This window comes from Sphaerodactylus townsendi, linkage group LG05, assembly GCF_021028975.2.
Source record: "Sphaerodactylus townsendi isolate TG3544 linkage group LG05, MPM_Stown_v2.3, whole genome shotgun sequence".
Taxonomy (NCBI): Eukaryota; Metazoa; Chordata; class Lepidosauria; order Squamata; family Sphaerodactylidae; genus Sphaerodactylus; species Sphaerodactylus townsendi.
The window spans coordinates 38,935,560-38,952,677 of NC_059429.1; the positions used below are offsets into that span (position 1 = coordinate 38,935,560).

The 17,118-nt window shown below is 41.9% G+C and overlaps 1 protein-coding gene across 1 annotated transcript in view; it reads right to left on the reverse strand.

Annotated features, from left to right (window-relative positions):
- Window positions 1-2,761: 2,761 nt before the first annotated feature.
- The window catches only part of LOC125432313 (hornerin-like), a 94,483-nt gene continuing 80,126 nt past the window's right edge, over window positions 2,762-17,118 (reverse strand). Inside the window, exons 65-71 of the mRNA XM_048495733.1 lie at window positions 13,938-13,976; window positions 12,312-12,341; window positions 9,448-9,489; window positions 8,397-8,423; window positions 7,598-7,639; window positions 7,435-7,497; window positions 2,762-4,929 (exon numbers count right to left, since the gene is read on the reverse strand). Coding sequence (XP_048351690.1) covers window positions 4,828-4,929; window positions 7,435-7,497; window positions 7,598-7,639; window positions 8,397-8,423; window positions 9,448-9,489; window positions 12,312-12,341; window positions 13,938-13,976 — 345 coding nt within the window. The 3' untranslated portion in view covers window positions 2,762-4,827. The remainder of the gene's footprint in view (window positions 4,930-7,434; window positions 7,498-7,597; window positions 7,640-8,396; window positions 8,424-9,447; window positions 9,490-12,311; window positions 12,342-13,937; window positions 13,977-17,118) is intronic.

Here is a 17,118-nt window from a genome sequence, read left to right on the forward strand (position 1 = left end):
AAAAAAACCAGGCGGATCCATGAGGATCCATGTTTTTCAAGCATGTTTTTGCGCCACGGCGGCGCCACAGAGCATGGGATGTGTGATTGTTTTGGTGTTGTCTGTAGACTAAGACATGCTCTATAGTTTCATGGTGGTTTCATTTCATTCCGGTGGAAAAATCATATGAATTCATGAGGAACTGTTTAAAATCATCTGGATTTTTGCTGGTTTATGTGCCACGGAGCGTGGTATGCATGGTTGTTGTGATCAGACATGTAGCTAAGTGCTTGAGCTGTGATTTGCTGGTAATTTTTGATTAAGTGAGGAAATCAGGAGGATCCATGAGGATCCATTCTTTTTAACCATGTTTTTGCACCACTATGTTCAGACACGAGGCAAAGGGTTTGGTTGTGATTTTGCTTGTGGTTTGCTTGTGGTTTTCGGGTGACCAAGGGGAAAAATCATGAGGATCCATGGGGATCCATGCTTTCTAACCACGTTTTTGCGCCACTGTGGGGCCATGGAGCGTGGGATTTGAGATAACCTGGTGCAAAAAATTGTGCTTTGGTCATAGTGGGGGAGGGCAACTGCCCATTCGGGGGGGGGGGGGGCAGGGTACAAAACTCAGATTTTGCACCAGGCTCCATTTTCCCTAGCTAAGTTTCTGCACACACCCATGCAGTGTGAATGAATTTCAAACTTCCAGCAGGAAAAGCCAGTTTGGTGAATAAGCATTGAGCAGAATAAGCATTGAGCAGTTTGTTTTTAGGGGGGGGGAAAGGTAAGCATTGAGCAGAATAAGCATTGAATAAGCATTGAGCAGAATAAGCATTGAGCAGTTTGTTTTTAAAGGGGGAAAAGGTAGCTGTTTTAGGAAATAACCCACACAGTTCCTATTGAAAATGTACATGCCCTTTTAAATCTGTTTAACTTTGAGTAACGATAGCTCTTACAGAAATGACAAAGGCACATTGGTTATGGGATTGAAATGGACTTGGTTGCCCTGATCAATGACATGTGCCTGGAGATAGCAGGAGGGATGCAACCCTGTTAATTCCTCTAGACTTCTCGGGAGCTTTTGATACCATTGATCATGGTATCTTTCTGGATTGGCTTTCAGGGCTGGGATTGGATGGCAATGTTCTGTGGTGATTCTAATTTCAAGGATAGGTTTCAGAGTATGGTGCTGGGGAACATCTGCTGTGGCCCTTGGCCTGAGGTTTCAAATTTCTCCTATGCTTTTCAACATCTATGTAAAGCTATTGGGAGAGATCACCTGGAGATTGAGGCTGAGCTGCCACTAGAATGCAGATGACACTCAACTCTGTATCATGCTACCAGCAGATCTCGGGGGACTGTGGAAACCATGAACCGGTGCCTGGAGACAGTTTTTGAATGAATGTGGGCTAACAAGCAGAAATTTAATCCCAAAATGGAGATCCTACTGGTAGAAGTAAAGGTCAGATCCAGGAAATGTTGTAGATGTAGTTGTACTCCCCTTAAATGAGCAAGTTCGCACCATGGAACTCTTGTACCTAGGCCTCCTGTTTCATAAATCTATGGCAACAGTGGCCAGGGGTGCTTTCACCAACTTCAGTTGGTGAGCAAACACTGGCCCTTCCTAGACAAAGAAGCTCTTGCCACTGTGGAGCATGCCCTTGTAGCATCTAGATTACATTACTGCAATGCATTCTATGTGGGGCTACCCTCATGTTTTTAGCTGAATTTTATATTTTAACTGTTTTTAGTTGTGTAAATGTTTTTGTGTTCACTGTCTTGTGGACCCTGAGTATATGGAAAGACCTGTTTGAAATAAAATAAACAAATAAATAAAATATTGCAATCCCATTAGGAAACCAAAATTGAATGAATAATTGGATTAAGATGGCATTAGAGAGCCAGTGTGATGTAGTGGCTAAAATCAGGTGGATTCTAATCCTGGAGAACCAGGTTTGATTTCCCACTCCTCCACCTGAGTGGCAGAGGCTTATCTGGTGAACCAGATGTATTTCTGCACTCCAATATTCCTGCTGGGTGACCTTGGGTTAGTCACAGTTCTTTGGAACTCTCTCAGCCCCACCTACCTCACAAGGTGTCTGTTGTGGGGAGAGGAGGGGAAAAGAGCTTGCAAGCCACCTTGAGGCTCCTTACAGGAGGCAAAGGGGGGATATAAATTCAAACTCTTCCTCCTCCTCCTAAAATAATCTATTTTGAGATGCTTCCCAATGTTCTTCATGTATTGCTGCTCTGGTTACTGGAGGATCATCCCGAAGCACAATAAAAGCTTCTATTGTAGCTCATTCAGTTGAGAGATTGCCTTACCCTCCCACTATTTTTGGTACTGAATATCCACATGATGTTCTAATGAACTTGAATGTCAGCTCACTTTTTGGTGATGTTTTAGATTGATACTAGTAAAAAGGCATTATACTACTGTTGCTTTGGAATTTTCTATGGCTCATCCTAGTTACAAACAATTTTGTGTGCTTGGGGGGATTACAGTCCTAACATATGTTCTGAAAGTCATTTTATCAAACATGTCTTCATTCCTTGAGGAGAACTGTATGAAATACCCATGAGGAAGTTTTATTACTATTGTTTCAAAGATACTGAGTGACCATACCCTATTTCCCTGAAAATAAGACCTACCGCGAAAATAAGCCCTAACACATCTTTTGGAACAAAAATTAATATAAGACCCTGCCTTATTTTCAGGGAAACACAGGGTAAGCAGGGTATCACACCCACACACACACACATGTATACAAACACAACATGATGATTGTATGAAACCAAGGGTAAATTTATTAAATTGGTTTAATATGTATTCAAATTAATATTTCATACATTTTGACACCCTAAAGCTTTTTAAAGCTGTAGATATGGACCTATTTTAATTGTAAACCTTATAGGTAGAATCCTGAAATACCCCAGCATTGGTTCATTATGAAACAGCAAAGGCACAAACCAGAAAGGATTAGGATTAGGAGACCCTAAACATGAGATCCTATACAAAGTTACTTGCCAGGCAGGCAATCCTATTAATGGTATTCAGCTACTAAGTAAGTTTGGGATTTAACTGTTGAATTTTAATGTAATTTAGCCTCATAATGAATCTTCCAGATGGTATATTTAGTTTCTAAGTTGTCAAGGCACTTTCTATCATAAAGATTTTAGGATCAATTTGGCATTTGTGTAGTATTTCTTACATTTCTTGCATCTACATGTTATGAATAGCACTGAAACAGTAAGACATTCTGTCATATTAAGAAAATATAGTCTATCAGTTCTATTGACTTAATTGGAAATTGGAAATATTCAAATTGTGGACTGGGTTCTGAAGTCTTGATCGAATTCAAACAATGAAAATAAATCTGCCTACATTGTTTATAACTAGATTGTACTATGTAAGATTAGACTTCACATAGCTTTCAACTCTAGTTCTGCATACATTGTCCTTTGAATGGCTGTGAATTTTTAGCCATTGTCTTAAAAAGATTTTATGCAAAATGCTATTACAGAAAACAAAATATCAGGGGGCACCCATAAAAAGCAATGCAATAAGGACACATAAGAAAATGTTGGGTTGGATCCAACCAGCATTTCTGCTGGTAAAAAAGGTCACCCTTTGACCACCACAAATGTGCTGGGGATCATGGAACTTGCATGAACAAAAGTCATGTGACTATAAGTAAGGAGATGGATTAGATACGATTGGGTGAAAAAGCTGGCTGGATTCAGTCCATTGTATTCATTATATCATCTCTGTATTTTATTATATTTATTTACTCCGTTTATATCCACTTCTCTCCCCAATGGGGATCTAAAGTGGCTTACAACACTATCCCTTTCTCCATTTTATCCTCACAATAACCCTGTGTGGTAGTTTGGCAATGTACAACTATATGAGATTATACCAGACTTCTAATTGAAAACTTACAAATACAAAAGACTTCTAATTGAAAACATACAATTAGCATTTTAAACATTTGCACTTTTAGGACCAGCTTTTTCAAAATGCATGCCCTTATCACACAGAAGAGGTCTTTCAAAGGTATCCTTCTTGAGTTACAAACAGAAAGGTATTAACAACAACAAAATCTAATTGTAGGGTAGCCATTCACTGCTTACCTAGCCAGGAGCCATGTTCAACTGCTTTGGAGCAGGTGAGAGACAGAAGCTAAGGTACTTAAGTTATATCCCAATGGTGGGGATAGGCTATGCCACTGCATATAAAAGGCTGCTTTTAGTACTGGCAAACAGAAGGCAGAAGGCTGAAAAAAGCTGTGGCTCTCACTTTGAGGCTTAAGGCTGCAGTCCTAAAGATACTTCCCTGGGAGTAAACCCCAATAAATAATATAGGAGTTACTTCCAAGTAGACCTGCTTAGGATTGCTCCTGAAATGGAGTTCTGTGCTCCATCATTGTGGCTATTACACTTTTCCTTCAGGAGACAGAAAGCAATTTATATAACACTGTAAAAGCATTCTACATCAATATTTTTAAGTACAATTTTTAAGTACAATATTTATGAATAAATGCTTTGAATATTCTAATAGATACACAATTATATCTGTAACATCTATTACAATTATGTCTGTAATAGATACACAGTTATAAGGTTATGAAGATGAACAGGCAATTATATTCATCATTTTATCTTTTATTTTTTCCTCATCTCTTTCATTTTAAGAAATATCATATGAAATACCATATGTACGAAAGCTTATTTCACAGTGCACCTTTTTTTGACACTGCACAAAATGTGTCTAGCTGCTCATTAGAATAAACCGTGTAGTGTTATGTTGAAGACAGGTATCTGGTTTCTTGGTATGACTTCAGGATATCATATCAGCCATCTAGTTTCAGTTGAAGAAGAGACCGCAAAGGCGCTCAGAACACTGAAAAGCAGCAAGAAGCTGGAGAATGGGTGTTTCCCAGCAGCATTCTATAAAAGGGAAAAAAAGTTTTATCTCTCTTGTAGAAAAAGATTCTTAGGCAGTCCAACAGTTTGTTTCATAGAAAGCAGATTCATTGTGGTTCATGGATTATAGGATTGCATGAAACATGTAATTTCTCACAAATGCATAGCATTTGCATTGGTGAACAGGTGGAGCTGATGAACCCTATAAGATGATGAACACCCATTATTGCATTATTTATTTGTTACATTACATTTATACCCCGCCTTTTTCCAGAAGACTATACCAAAACTACCTGGCAATACTTTATTGCATGGGAGAAAAAGTAATCATTTTATTCCTAAGTCTGCTATTTGGGTGCAGCAATCATTAATTCCAATGCAACTTACCACCACAATAGTTGGCATTTATCATTATCATCCAAAGCCTAAAATAGCATATTAAAACTTAAAGTAAAAAACCTATAACTTCCTTGAGGCCATCCTTAAGAATGGCTCAAGTTGGAAGTACAAATGGATTCAGCTTGTAGTTTTCACATCTGCTAGAGCAGGGGTCGGCAACCTTTAACAAAGAGCCATTTTGACCCGTTTTCCATGGAAAAGAAAACACTTGGAGCCGCAAATACTTTTTGACATCTAAAATGAAGATAACACAGTATATATTCTCATGCAGGGAGAAGTTCCCTTCTTTGGGGCACATTTTTACCCATCAGAGCAAAAAAAAAAAGGGGGGGGTAAAAAAGCTTGCTGTTTTGTACATGATTCAAATGACGAGCAATAGAACCACCGTTTCACACATTTCAGGGGCTGTTTCCCATTAACCCTTAGGGCAACTCTCCAAAGGAGGTTGAGAGAACCCAAGCTATGCGGAGCCGCAGTACAAGGATGAAAGAGCTGCATGCGGCTCCAGAGCCGCAGGTTGCAGACCCCTGTGCTAGAATAAACCTTTCCAAATCTATTTGTCTGCTGGGGGACTCCAGGTAGTACTTGTCACGGATCCTGTTTAGGAGTTCAAGAGTATATTTAACCATGACTAGTTGCACATGTCCTTAGTTTTCATAGGGTACTAAACAGCACTGTTGAGTCTTACTGTCTCATTTGGAACACAGCCAACACTATTCTGTGGAAGAAGGTAGTAAGCTAACTATTCACCATGACTGATCTTTCCAGCAAGAAACTGATGAAAAACTACTGAATAACCTAAATTCCCTGGAACACAGTTTAAAACCCGCTGAATTTAAATAATAATGCATGGTATACAGCTAATGAGCATAATGTATAAAGGACTACTTTTCACAGCAAACTGAGATGTTACAGCATAACAACACAAGTTAATTTGTGCTTACTTAAAAATAAGGCCGACTAAGTTCCATAGGACTAATTTCAAGACAAATGCATGTAGAATCTGGGCAGCCCAATCCAGATGGGAGAAAGCAGATTTAGGAACCAGCATGGGGCACATCTGCCCCTCCCCCCACTGGCTTAAGTGGTACTCACTCTGATGGGGACGCCAAATAGAGAGGCGGTTGGGCACTGCAGAGCTTTGTAGCACCAAACCCAGAAAGGTTTGCTACATAAATAACTGCTGTCCTAAACCTGGCCATAGGTGCAGCTGTGGGCAAGCTTAGGGGCATACCTGGAGGTGGAGCCAACTTTAGTTGGCTTCCACTGGACTTTTAAGACAGAAATGTCACTGGTACAAACCTTGGGCTTACACCACCTGAAAGGGTGATGTAAGTCTGTTTTGCCCTATGGAGGGTTTTTAGGCAACCCAAGGGTTTCCTAGTTTTTATTGCCTCCCCATACCACCTGGAAGCCTTCTGGAGTTGGCACAGGGGCATGGGAGCACAATCTCTGTTTTGGGTTGTTATGGTATAGTCTACAAGCCATTTGTCTCAACAACATAGATCCTTTACTTTAATAACTTGATTGCCTTTTCAGCATTCTGCTTTTGTTGAAGAAAAATAAGGTTTAAAAGTCCAGCAGTAGAAGCTTTTTTTCAACATATTGGCTACGTTCCATGTTAATTTTAAATGTAAGCAAGATTTTTTGGCTGTTTGGAATAAGGAATTAGTTAGTGGTTAAGGATGGGCTGAGTGTTAATTAGCTTTATTTTCAGCCAGAGCTGTGAGCTAACAAATTATCACAATAGTTCTGAAGTTAAAAGGATTGGGTTTTTTTGTTAATTGATCATCTTATAAAAGGCATTGGAGTGGATTCTATCCCTATCGTACTAATCCACAGAGCAACACTTGTTTTTCTTTATTAAAATATTTATACCCCATTTCAAGTTTGGAGCCTTCCTCTGATCAGAGGAGCCTTCCTTCAAATTAAGTTAAATTTTCCATTGGAGGAGAACCACTTAAGATGAGGAAAGGTGAAGATTGGCTGGATTCACCTCAGTCCCGCCTAAGTGCGTGACAACAGGAAATGCCTCTTACAAGTTGACGTCTTTAAATGGGTCATAATCTTTCAAACTGATCAACTAAATACTGCAGTGCTAACAAATAACATCTGATAAACAATCCTTACTTTCCCCCCATACTGGCTGCCACCATATCGTCCACCACCATACTGTCCGCTTCCATGATATCCCTATAGAACCAAAAAGAAAATGAGAAAAGAAGAGAATTTTAGTGTAAATTTAGTGTAAATTTCTGTGAAAAATTGGCCATGTTCTAAGATAATTCCTTACTTGTCTACCACTATACGTGTTTCCACCATATTGGCCGTAACCCTGCAAAGTAAAAGAAATTTGTGAGATGTTCTTTCATCCAGAAGAAACCCTCTCAACGTTCAGAGGCATTTCATGATATGTAAATGCTGCTGAAAAATATTTCTAAGTTGCTAGTCACCATATCAACCATTCTTGCCTCCATCATACTGGTAGCACTGTCCACAGCAATGGCTCTTTGGGCCACAATTATATCTGCTATCCACAAAATGATGACCTTTACAATGGTGACCTTTGTAAGTCTTATTATCTAAACAGAAGACCAAATTTTATGCTAAAAAGTACATTTTGTAGATAAACGATTCTTACATTTCCTCTATATTGACTGCCTCGTCCCCCACCGTACTGGCTGCCTCCATCACACTGGCATTCTTGTCTGCCACCATATCGGCTGCCTTGTCCACCACCATATTGGTTGCTGCCACCATAGGAGCCACCCTGTCCACCACCATATTGGCTGCTTTCACCATATTGGCTGCTTTCACCATATTGGTTGCCTTGTCCACCACCATATTGGCTGCTTTCACCATATTGGCTGCCTTGTCCACCACCATATTGGCTGCTGCCACCATAGGAGCTATCTCTTCCACCACCATATTGTTTACTGCCACCATATTGGCTTTCTTGTCCACCACCATATTGGCTACTTGCTGACTCCTGTAAAAAAAAAAGCAAGCCATTTTTTTGTGCATGCTCATGCTTTGTCTCAAGAGACTATTCATGCTCTAAGCTATAGATACTGTTAAAGAACATTTCTTACTTGTCTACCACCATATTGGTTGTAACCCTGTAAGGTAAATGAAATTTGTGAGATTTTCTTTCACCCAGAGAAAACCAACTCAATATTCAGAGGCATTTCATGATATGTAAATGCACTGTCTCTAGCAATGGCTCCTTTGGCCACAATTATATTTGCTACCCTGAAATGAGCAAGGGTCACTGTTCGTTGCGAGGCTCATTCTCTGATCAAAAGACTGAATGTTATGCTAAAATATACATTTTGTAAATAAATGTTTCTTACATTTTTTTCCATATTGGCTGCCTTGTCTACCACCATATTGACTGCTTCCATCACACTGGCACCTTGTCTGCCACTATGTTGTCTACTGCCACCATAGAAGCAACCCTGTTCACCACCATACTGGCTACTGCCACCATAGAAGTTGTCTCCCCCACCACCATATTGTTTGCTGCCAGTATACTGGCTTTCTTGTCCACCACCATATTGGCTGCTAACCCCATATTGGCTGCCTTGTTCACCACCATATTGGCTGTTGTCACCACAGGAGTTGTCTCTTCCACCACCATGTTGTTTGCTGCCACCATCTTGGTTTTCTTGTCTACCACCATATTGGCTGTTGTCACCACAGGAGTTGTCTCTTCCACCACCATATTGTTTGCTGCCACCATATTGGCTTTCTTGTCTATCACCATATTGGCTGTTGTCACCACAGGAGTTGTTTCTTTCACCACCATACTGTTTGCTGCCACCATATTGGCTTTCTTGTCCACCACCATATTGGCTGCTGCCACCACTTGCATTGTTTCCTCCACCACCATATTGTTTGCTGCCACCATATTGGCTTTCTTGTCCACCACCATATTGGCTGCTGCCACCACAGGAGTTGTTTCTTTCACCACCATATTGTTTGCTGCCACCATATTGGCTTTCTTGTCCACCACCATCTTGGCTACTTGCTGACTCCTGTAAAAAAGCAAGCCCCCCCTTTTTTTTGATGTGCATGCTCATGCTTTGTCTCAAGAGACCATTCATGGCTTAAGCTATAGATACTTTTGAAAAAATTTCTTACTTGTCTACCACCATATTGGCTACTTTGTCCACCATATGATCCCTGTTAAGAAAGAAAGCATTTATCATAAACCTCTTTGGTATGTCCTCCTGACAGGGAGATCCAGAAGATTATTAGGCTTATATAATTAGTCAACTTGCTGTTGGGTTAGGACTGGGTCAATTCTTGGGATTGTGGTGGAGTGATAAGTGGGAGTTTTTGAAAATTCTCTGTGGGAACAAATAATTTGTGCTTCATTCTTTTGCCGGTTGATCCATTTGCAACAAATGTAGAGCAGCAACTGGTTGGAGGAGTTATAATATCTCCGTGATATATTGGAATGGTAGGTAAAGTGCTAAGGAAATGGGAGATGTATTCACGATTACCCTTTGTTCAGTCTCTCAAATCCAACAATATAGGACACATTTGAAAGCCTATGAAATGATGGCAAACAAGACTTTTTTTGGGGTGCTGTGTGGTTTCCGGGCTGTATGGCCGTGTTCTAGCAGCATTCTCTCCTGACGTTTCTCCTGCATCTGTGGCTGGCATCTTCAGAGGATCTGAAGATGATCCTCTGAAGATGCCAGCCACGAATGGCGAAGCGAAGCGTCAGGAGAAGTGCTGCTAGAACGTGACGCCTTGCTGGCCGAAACCACACAGCACAAAATGATTCCATTGTGAAAGCCTTTGACAATACAAGACTTTTTTTCACTACCATCGTTGCATGAGCAGTGTTAGTCATTTTAGGGAACAACCAATACTATATTATCAGTAAGGGCTGAAATTAAATATGATTGTCTGTGGCAGTCAGCGGCAGAGCTACCAGGAGGTGGGAGGGGCACGTTGCACTGGGTGCACACCTGGGGGGGAATCGCCCCCCCTTAGCACCCCCATTCTGCCCCTCATGGTGCCCCCCCACTTACCTTAGTGAAACAGTGCAGACTGGAGAAGCAGCCTTTTCCCTTCAGGCTGAAAACGGCCTGGTGGGAACTATACTTCCCAGGAGACCTTGCAAACCCCAGAGTCTCATGGGAAGTGTAGTTCCCACCAGGCCATTTTCAGCCTGAAGGGAACAGACCACTTTTCCAGGCTGAACTAAGAAAAGGGGGGAGCGGGGAGGCAGGGCACCGCGGGGGGGGGGGCACAGAGTGCACACCAGGCGCATTCTGGCCCAGCTATGCCTCTGATGGCAGTTAGAGTGTGATTAAAAAGTGTCATGTCTGTATTTTGTTCATGTTCTAAGGCTTGCAATGTTTGATTTGTGTATGATGATCACTGGACAGGAACTGACCTGCAAGTAACAGTAAAACCATAATACAAAATTGAGTCAAAACACATATGAGTATAGATGCCATCCTTTTTTCCACAGAAAAAGAGTAGGTTTTTATATTCCAATTTTCTATACTTTAAGGGGTTTCAAAGCTGCTTATCATTATATTCCCTTCCTTTCTCCTTGTGAGGTAGGTGAGGAAAAAAGAGTTCCAAGATCACCAGTTCAAATCAAACCCAGTTCTCCAGATTACAGTCTACCACTCGTAACTATAATATCACACTTGCTCTCATTGCAAGGGTGGCAGTGTGACAAAAATATAGTAGAACATAGAATGGGAAAATATACATGGGACAATTCAGCTGTGTGTGTGGGGAGAACAATTCTTGGATGCAGCACAGGCCTACACCGGTGGATTTTCCCTCTTTGGGCCACTTACACCAAGAGAAGGGCAAAATTAACAGTGGGTATGTGTCATGGCACTCCAGGACACCCGAACACTGCATGCTGTGTCAGCACTCCCACACCGCAGCTGACTCCATTGGTACAGCAAGGATGGGCCAGAGGCATTCCCAGGTGTGGAACCAACTATATTTTGCTTCCACCAGCCTGCCCTCCCTGGCCTTGGCTGTACACCATGAAAAACATGGTGTATGCTTATTGTCCCGTATGGGAATTTTTGGCAGATTGGGTTCCCGCCCCCCTTTTTTCCTTTGCTGTGCCATTGGGAACCCCATTGGAGATGGCTGTAAGTATCTGAATAATATACTAATTGTTGTCTATTGTTCATGTGTAGCAATAAAAAAAGTGAAAGAAAGTAAAGAAGGAAAGACTTTTGGGCTCAGGATGAAACAAGGCCAAAAGTCATTCCTTTCTGATTCCCTTGAAGAAAAAAAAACCTGTGGCTACAAAATATGCAACTAGACCCAGAATCTCAGGGTTGGAATGGTGTCCTCCAATGCTGTACAGAACTTTTGAAGCCATTATAGAGTAATTGTTAAACTGTTGGACTGGAGCTGTGGAAACCCAGATTCAAATTACTGTTCAAACACGATACTTACTGGATGACCTTCCATCTTAATTGCCTCATAAGGATGACATGAAGGTCAAATGATGGAGGGAATATCATTTTAATTCCTCTTAGGAAGTGGATAAGAAAATGTGATAAATGTTCTGCTCTTGCACAAAAGAACAGTCTTTCGATAACCATTCTTCCATTTTTCTCTGCTCTTTTACTTTCTGCCAACATTGTGTAATAAAGTTTTAGCAAATGATCATCCAGTTCATCCCAGTCTGGGGAATGGACTTTATTTAAAGGATGCTTCTACTTATGCCAGAACATTATAGCCTCAAACAGTTTAACAGATATACCAGCTCTGCCAAAACCCACGAGACAGAAATTCAGCCCATTATTTTTAATTCAACCTGGTAATATGAATTCAGCCTCAAGCATTTAAAAACCTCCTTGATACTGTGACTGCAACAATAGAATTTGATGTGCCTTAACTGCAGAGAATACCAGCTTTAAAAACAAAACTTTCATTTCTGAGGACAAATGCATCATGTTCCAACTGACTTGGTTTCCAAACTCATATAGACAGGAATAAGTACTTACAGAAACCCCGCCTGGGCAGTAACAGCCGGTCTGTCAAGAAAATAGAAAATCCTTCATCTATTTCATTATTGAAAATAGATCTGTCATCTTATTAGAATGCCATTTTTATTAAATACTTTTCTTTCTTTTACAAAAAAACTGAACAATATTCCTTTATTGATCTAGTTTGAAAATTGTTTTTGTATTTAAAATATAATGGTTGATCTTTCAAGATAGATTTTCTTAACTAGAGGTGGACTTCATGGCATTATATCCCACTGAAAACCCTCCCCTCCCCCAAACCCACCCTCCTCAGACTCCACCCCAGAAATGTCCAGGTATTTTTCTAATCCAGAGCTGGCCAGTGTAATCAGCTGTCTTAGAATTTGGATGGGACTGCTGGAGGTAGAGAAACAGAACAAATATCTGTGTTCCTTTTGCTGACAGATCTGTTGAATACAAACCATAGCCTTTGGTGGGAAGACAGCCCTTTAACCCACACCAATGAAAAAGAAATGCTTGCTTATATTAACATTCTGTGCCTCAGATAAAAAGAATGAAGAAACATCCATTTGCATTTCTCTGCTCTTTCCTTCTGGTAATAGTCTGCCTTTATGGTGCTGTATTTGGTACATTACTCCCCACCCTCCCACCCCCACTTTTTATCTTCAGGTAGTTAGGTTCTCTATGCAGTCCTTTGGTATTAATAATCACATCTGTGCTGGAAATGATCAATTATTATTTATATTGTTCTTTTCTTGATAAACCTTTATCTTGCCTTGTTATGTTCGTGTTATTTACTCACTTGCTGCATTTTTAATTTATTCTTGATTAGTATAATTACATAATTAGCATACACACACTTACTACAAATGTATACGTATTTATTTATCTATTGGAAACATTTATATCCTGCCTTTCCATCTAGTGAACTCAAGGCAGCTCATAATAAAAAAAGAACAAAACAATATAAAACAATTATTTCCCTGAGTCCCAACAACATAATTCACACTGATTGATTCATAACTAAATATCAATCTAAGTGCAAATAAACCAATCAGTTATCTAGATCTTAACTGCCTGATTATAATAGAGTTGATTTAGTGAAAAAAACTGATATTTTTCTATACAAATGCACTCCTATGACAATCAAGTCATATTTCTTAGGGCAGAAGTTTCAGAAGAAGACTAGGTGAGATAACTTGTGTTTTTTCATAATCCGTAAAAGCAGTGAGGCAAAAGATGTAGCCTGATTTGCTATAAAAACTATTACTTGCTATCATATGATTAAGCAATGCTAGGAACTATGATAATTTCAGCATTTATCTTCACAGTAAGTGGGTGAACTTTTTCATGCCTATATTTTTCTGTCTTGCTCAGTAAAAAGAATTTTTAAAATCTTAATTAAAAAAATAAAAGTTTCTACAGGTGTTCTGTCTGGTTTATCAGTTAAATAAAATATTCAGTGACCCAAATGCAACCCCCTTTTTGTATTTTCAGAATTAAAGGTTGTTAATCACCTTTAATAGAAAAATCCTGGAGACAGTTTTGAACAGGCAAAGCCTTTAAAAACTTTTTAGTGCAGGTCCACTGATAGGTTGCGGGAGAGAATCTCTCATTACGCAAGCTTTGTCAGAAGTTTCTTACCTGCCCTCCAGATGGCTTGCTTCCTGAAGATGACGATCCCTAAATTTATCAGACAAATAGATTTTCATATTCTGAATATTTATAATCACAAACAGTGCACATCAATTACAATGTCATTGTATGATGAGAAAGTGCTGACTATGCCCCTCTGTTGAATAGGATGTTAAATACAGTAATAAAAGAGGAAGACAAAGATTGTTTATTTAGATTCCTGTGGGCTTCCTGAATGCCTTCACTGTAAACACATGTTCTTATAAAATGAACAAAGTCAAAATGTGAAAGTAAATACTCAGATGCCTATTATATGCAGTCAATCAAGGCACATAAAAATATGCATGGATTGAAAAGCAAACAATGAATTATTTTTCATTAACTGTGAATTAATGCCAAGGCATAAAAGGTGCAAAAGGAAAGGCAAGGGGACGTCAAGGAGAGCTAATCATGCCTTGTCTTCTTGCTGTCTGATTTTTTTCCTCTCATTTTTCTTCTAGCCTGACTCAATTTCAGTATAAAAATTGGGCTCAGAGAAAAATTCTTACAGAAGATAGGGAAGTAAGGAGGGGAAAGGAGCTTCTGTTCCTCACAAGTTCCACTTTTGTCAAAAATAAACTCCCTGTCCACCACTTTAAATATGAAAGGGAAAGTATGAATGTTCTTCAATGGTAGGCCATTACATAAGAACAGACCTGCATATGCAAAACTATGATGCAAATATTGATCCTTCCGTTAACCAGTAGTTGAGATTGCTCATATAAAGCACTAGCCAGCCAATTGGCTCTTGGGGAGAAAGCACTGGGACACTGAATTTAATTCCTTATTCCATTACTTACTTCCACTAACAGCTGGTTTGGATGTCTGCTGACGGTGTTGTGTGCGCATAGTTACATTAAGTCTTTACATGTTTACACATTTAAAATCACTCTGAAACTAGTTTTACAGTGAGAGTTCAGTTGTAGGCCATTGCCAACCAAGGACAGGACCAGTAACAACATCCACCACTTGTCTGTGGGGTAAAATTTTGGCCAGAGCCAAACCATTTTATTGACAAAGGATGAAAAGAAGCATGAGGTGCAGCATGGGATCTGAGCTGTACACTAGGCAGCCTGAGTGCTATCCAGAGGTGTAGCTGGGAAAAGCTGTGGATGGAGTGGACTCTGGGTTTTCTGCACCCCCATGGGCCCTCGTGCTACACCCCCCGAGCCACCATTTACCTTCTATGTAGCAATCGGGGTGTGGCGGTCACCGTGGCGCAGGGTGCCATGGGGGGCGGAAAACGCGAAGTCCGCAACCATCCCCTCTGCCCAACGGAGCTGGCAGCCACGTCAGCTCTGTCAGGCAGAGGGGTGGTGGCCTCCTTAGCTCAGCCAGAGCTGGCTGCGTTGAGGAGGCCGCCGCCATCCCCTCTCTGCCTGACAAAGCAAGCAGCTGCACTTGCTCCATTGGACAGAGAGCTGGCTGTGCCGAAGAGCAGGGCGGGGGTGTTGGCCGGTTGAATAGAGGGAATGGCCCCAGCACAGCCAGCTCCCGCGCTGTGAGAGCCGGCTGTGGTGAGGAGGCCAACTCCCCTGCCCGATGGAGCACTGCGCCTAGGTGGGCAGAGGGGGGGTGGCTTCCTCAGCACATCCAGAGCCAGCTGCACTAAGGAGGTCGCTGCTATCCCCTCCCTGCCCAACAGAGCCGGCAGCCGTGCCTGCTCCGTCGGACAGAGAGCTGGCTGCACAGGGGCCATTCCATTTCTCTGGCTGGTGGCCACCCCCTCTGCCCAGCGGAGCAGTTGCGGCTGGCTCAGCTGGGCAGAGGGTTGGACTACCGTGCAAGAGGACTTCCCAGTCGGCACCTGGGCAGTCCTCTCACGCTGCAGCCGGGTCATCTGCTGCATGAGGGGCGGGCCAAGGTCTTCCTCTCGGGCAGCAGTGTGGGGCACAATTTTCCACCCCACCATGTGACTCTCATGGGGGCACCTGGGGTGTTTGTCCCTGGATGTCCCAGTGGCAGCTGCACCACTGATGCTGTCCCCCAGTGAAACCTTCCTCCAACCCACCTATTGGAGGAAACCATTAACCTTGCGCAGCAACCGTGGAACTCAGCAGGGCAGAGGGCCCCTTGCTGGAGATCTATTTTGCACAGCGAAGCAATAGTGGAACTCATCTGGGCGGCAGGCCACTTGCTGAAGAACTGTTTTACTGCTAAAGGGCACAAGCCTCAGTAGACCCTGCCTGGGCATGCTGAATCATGGCTTGCTCCACCCCAAACCTCTTAAGGAGGTTCCACCAAAGAGGGTTAGCTCCCCAGCTCCCCTCACCATCAAATCACTTCCCATGCACCATCCACTGGTTTGGCTATGACAGCAAACACGTGTATTAATATTGTCCAAAGGGGAGAGGTGGGTGAGAAACTCATTGATGCTTGGCACAAGGGGCCAAAAACCAGGCAAACCCTTGTAAGAAGGGCTCCCAACTGGCCCTTCTTGCTGATGTCATGACGCCATGCTGGCATCATGACATTGTTGCCCATGATGGGCATGGCCATCGCCTGTCCTCTGCCCTTCTAAAAGCAGGCGCAGCGGGGGTCTCTTTGCTATGTCCTTTTCCGGTCAGCAATGGCGACCTCGCTGAATCACAGCCGGTCTTTACAAAGGGACGGGGAAGCACTGTAGCTACCCAGTTTAGCATCCATTTTTACATTCCTATGAGGAAAATAATTTTACAAAGCCCTTCAGTTCCTAAACTGCCCCAAACATGGGCAGGAGGAAAGCTTTGCACTCAGTAAGAGTGCTGTCCAATAGGCCACTGTAACATACCAAAAATTTATATGAAAGTAATGCTATTTCCATCCTATGGAACTGTGTTCATGGCAGGTACCTTTACAAAAGATGCTGTTGAAACAATTAAGCTAGTGACTTTTCTGTGGATGCGGGGCGGGAATAGTAGGGGGCTGGGCAACTGCCCCTCCTGGCTGCTCTTAGTCCTCAGAATCCTGTATGGCCATTTGTAGCTTCACCCCACCTTTTGGTCACCAGCTGTGGGATGTTGGAGGATGGGGCCAGGAAGCGTCCCTCTGTTCCGTACTGGTAGGTTAAAGGATGATGGACAGAAGTGGATTGACCTCTTTGCTATTAATGTAACTCTTTTTGATGAACCAGAGAATCAAGCAGGTGGCAAATTGCTCCTGTACTCAAGAT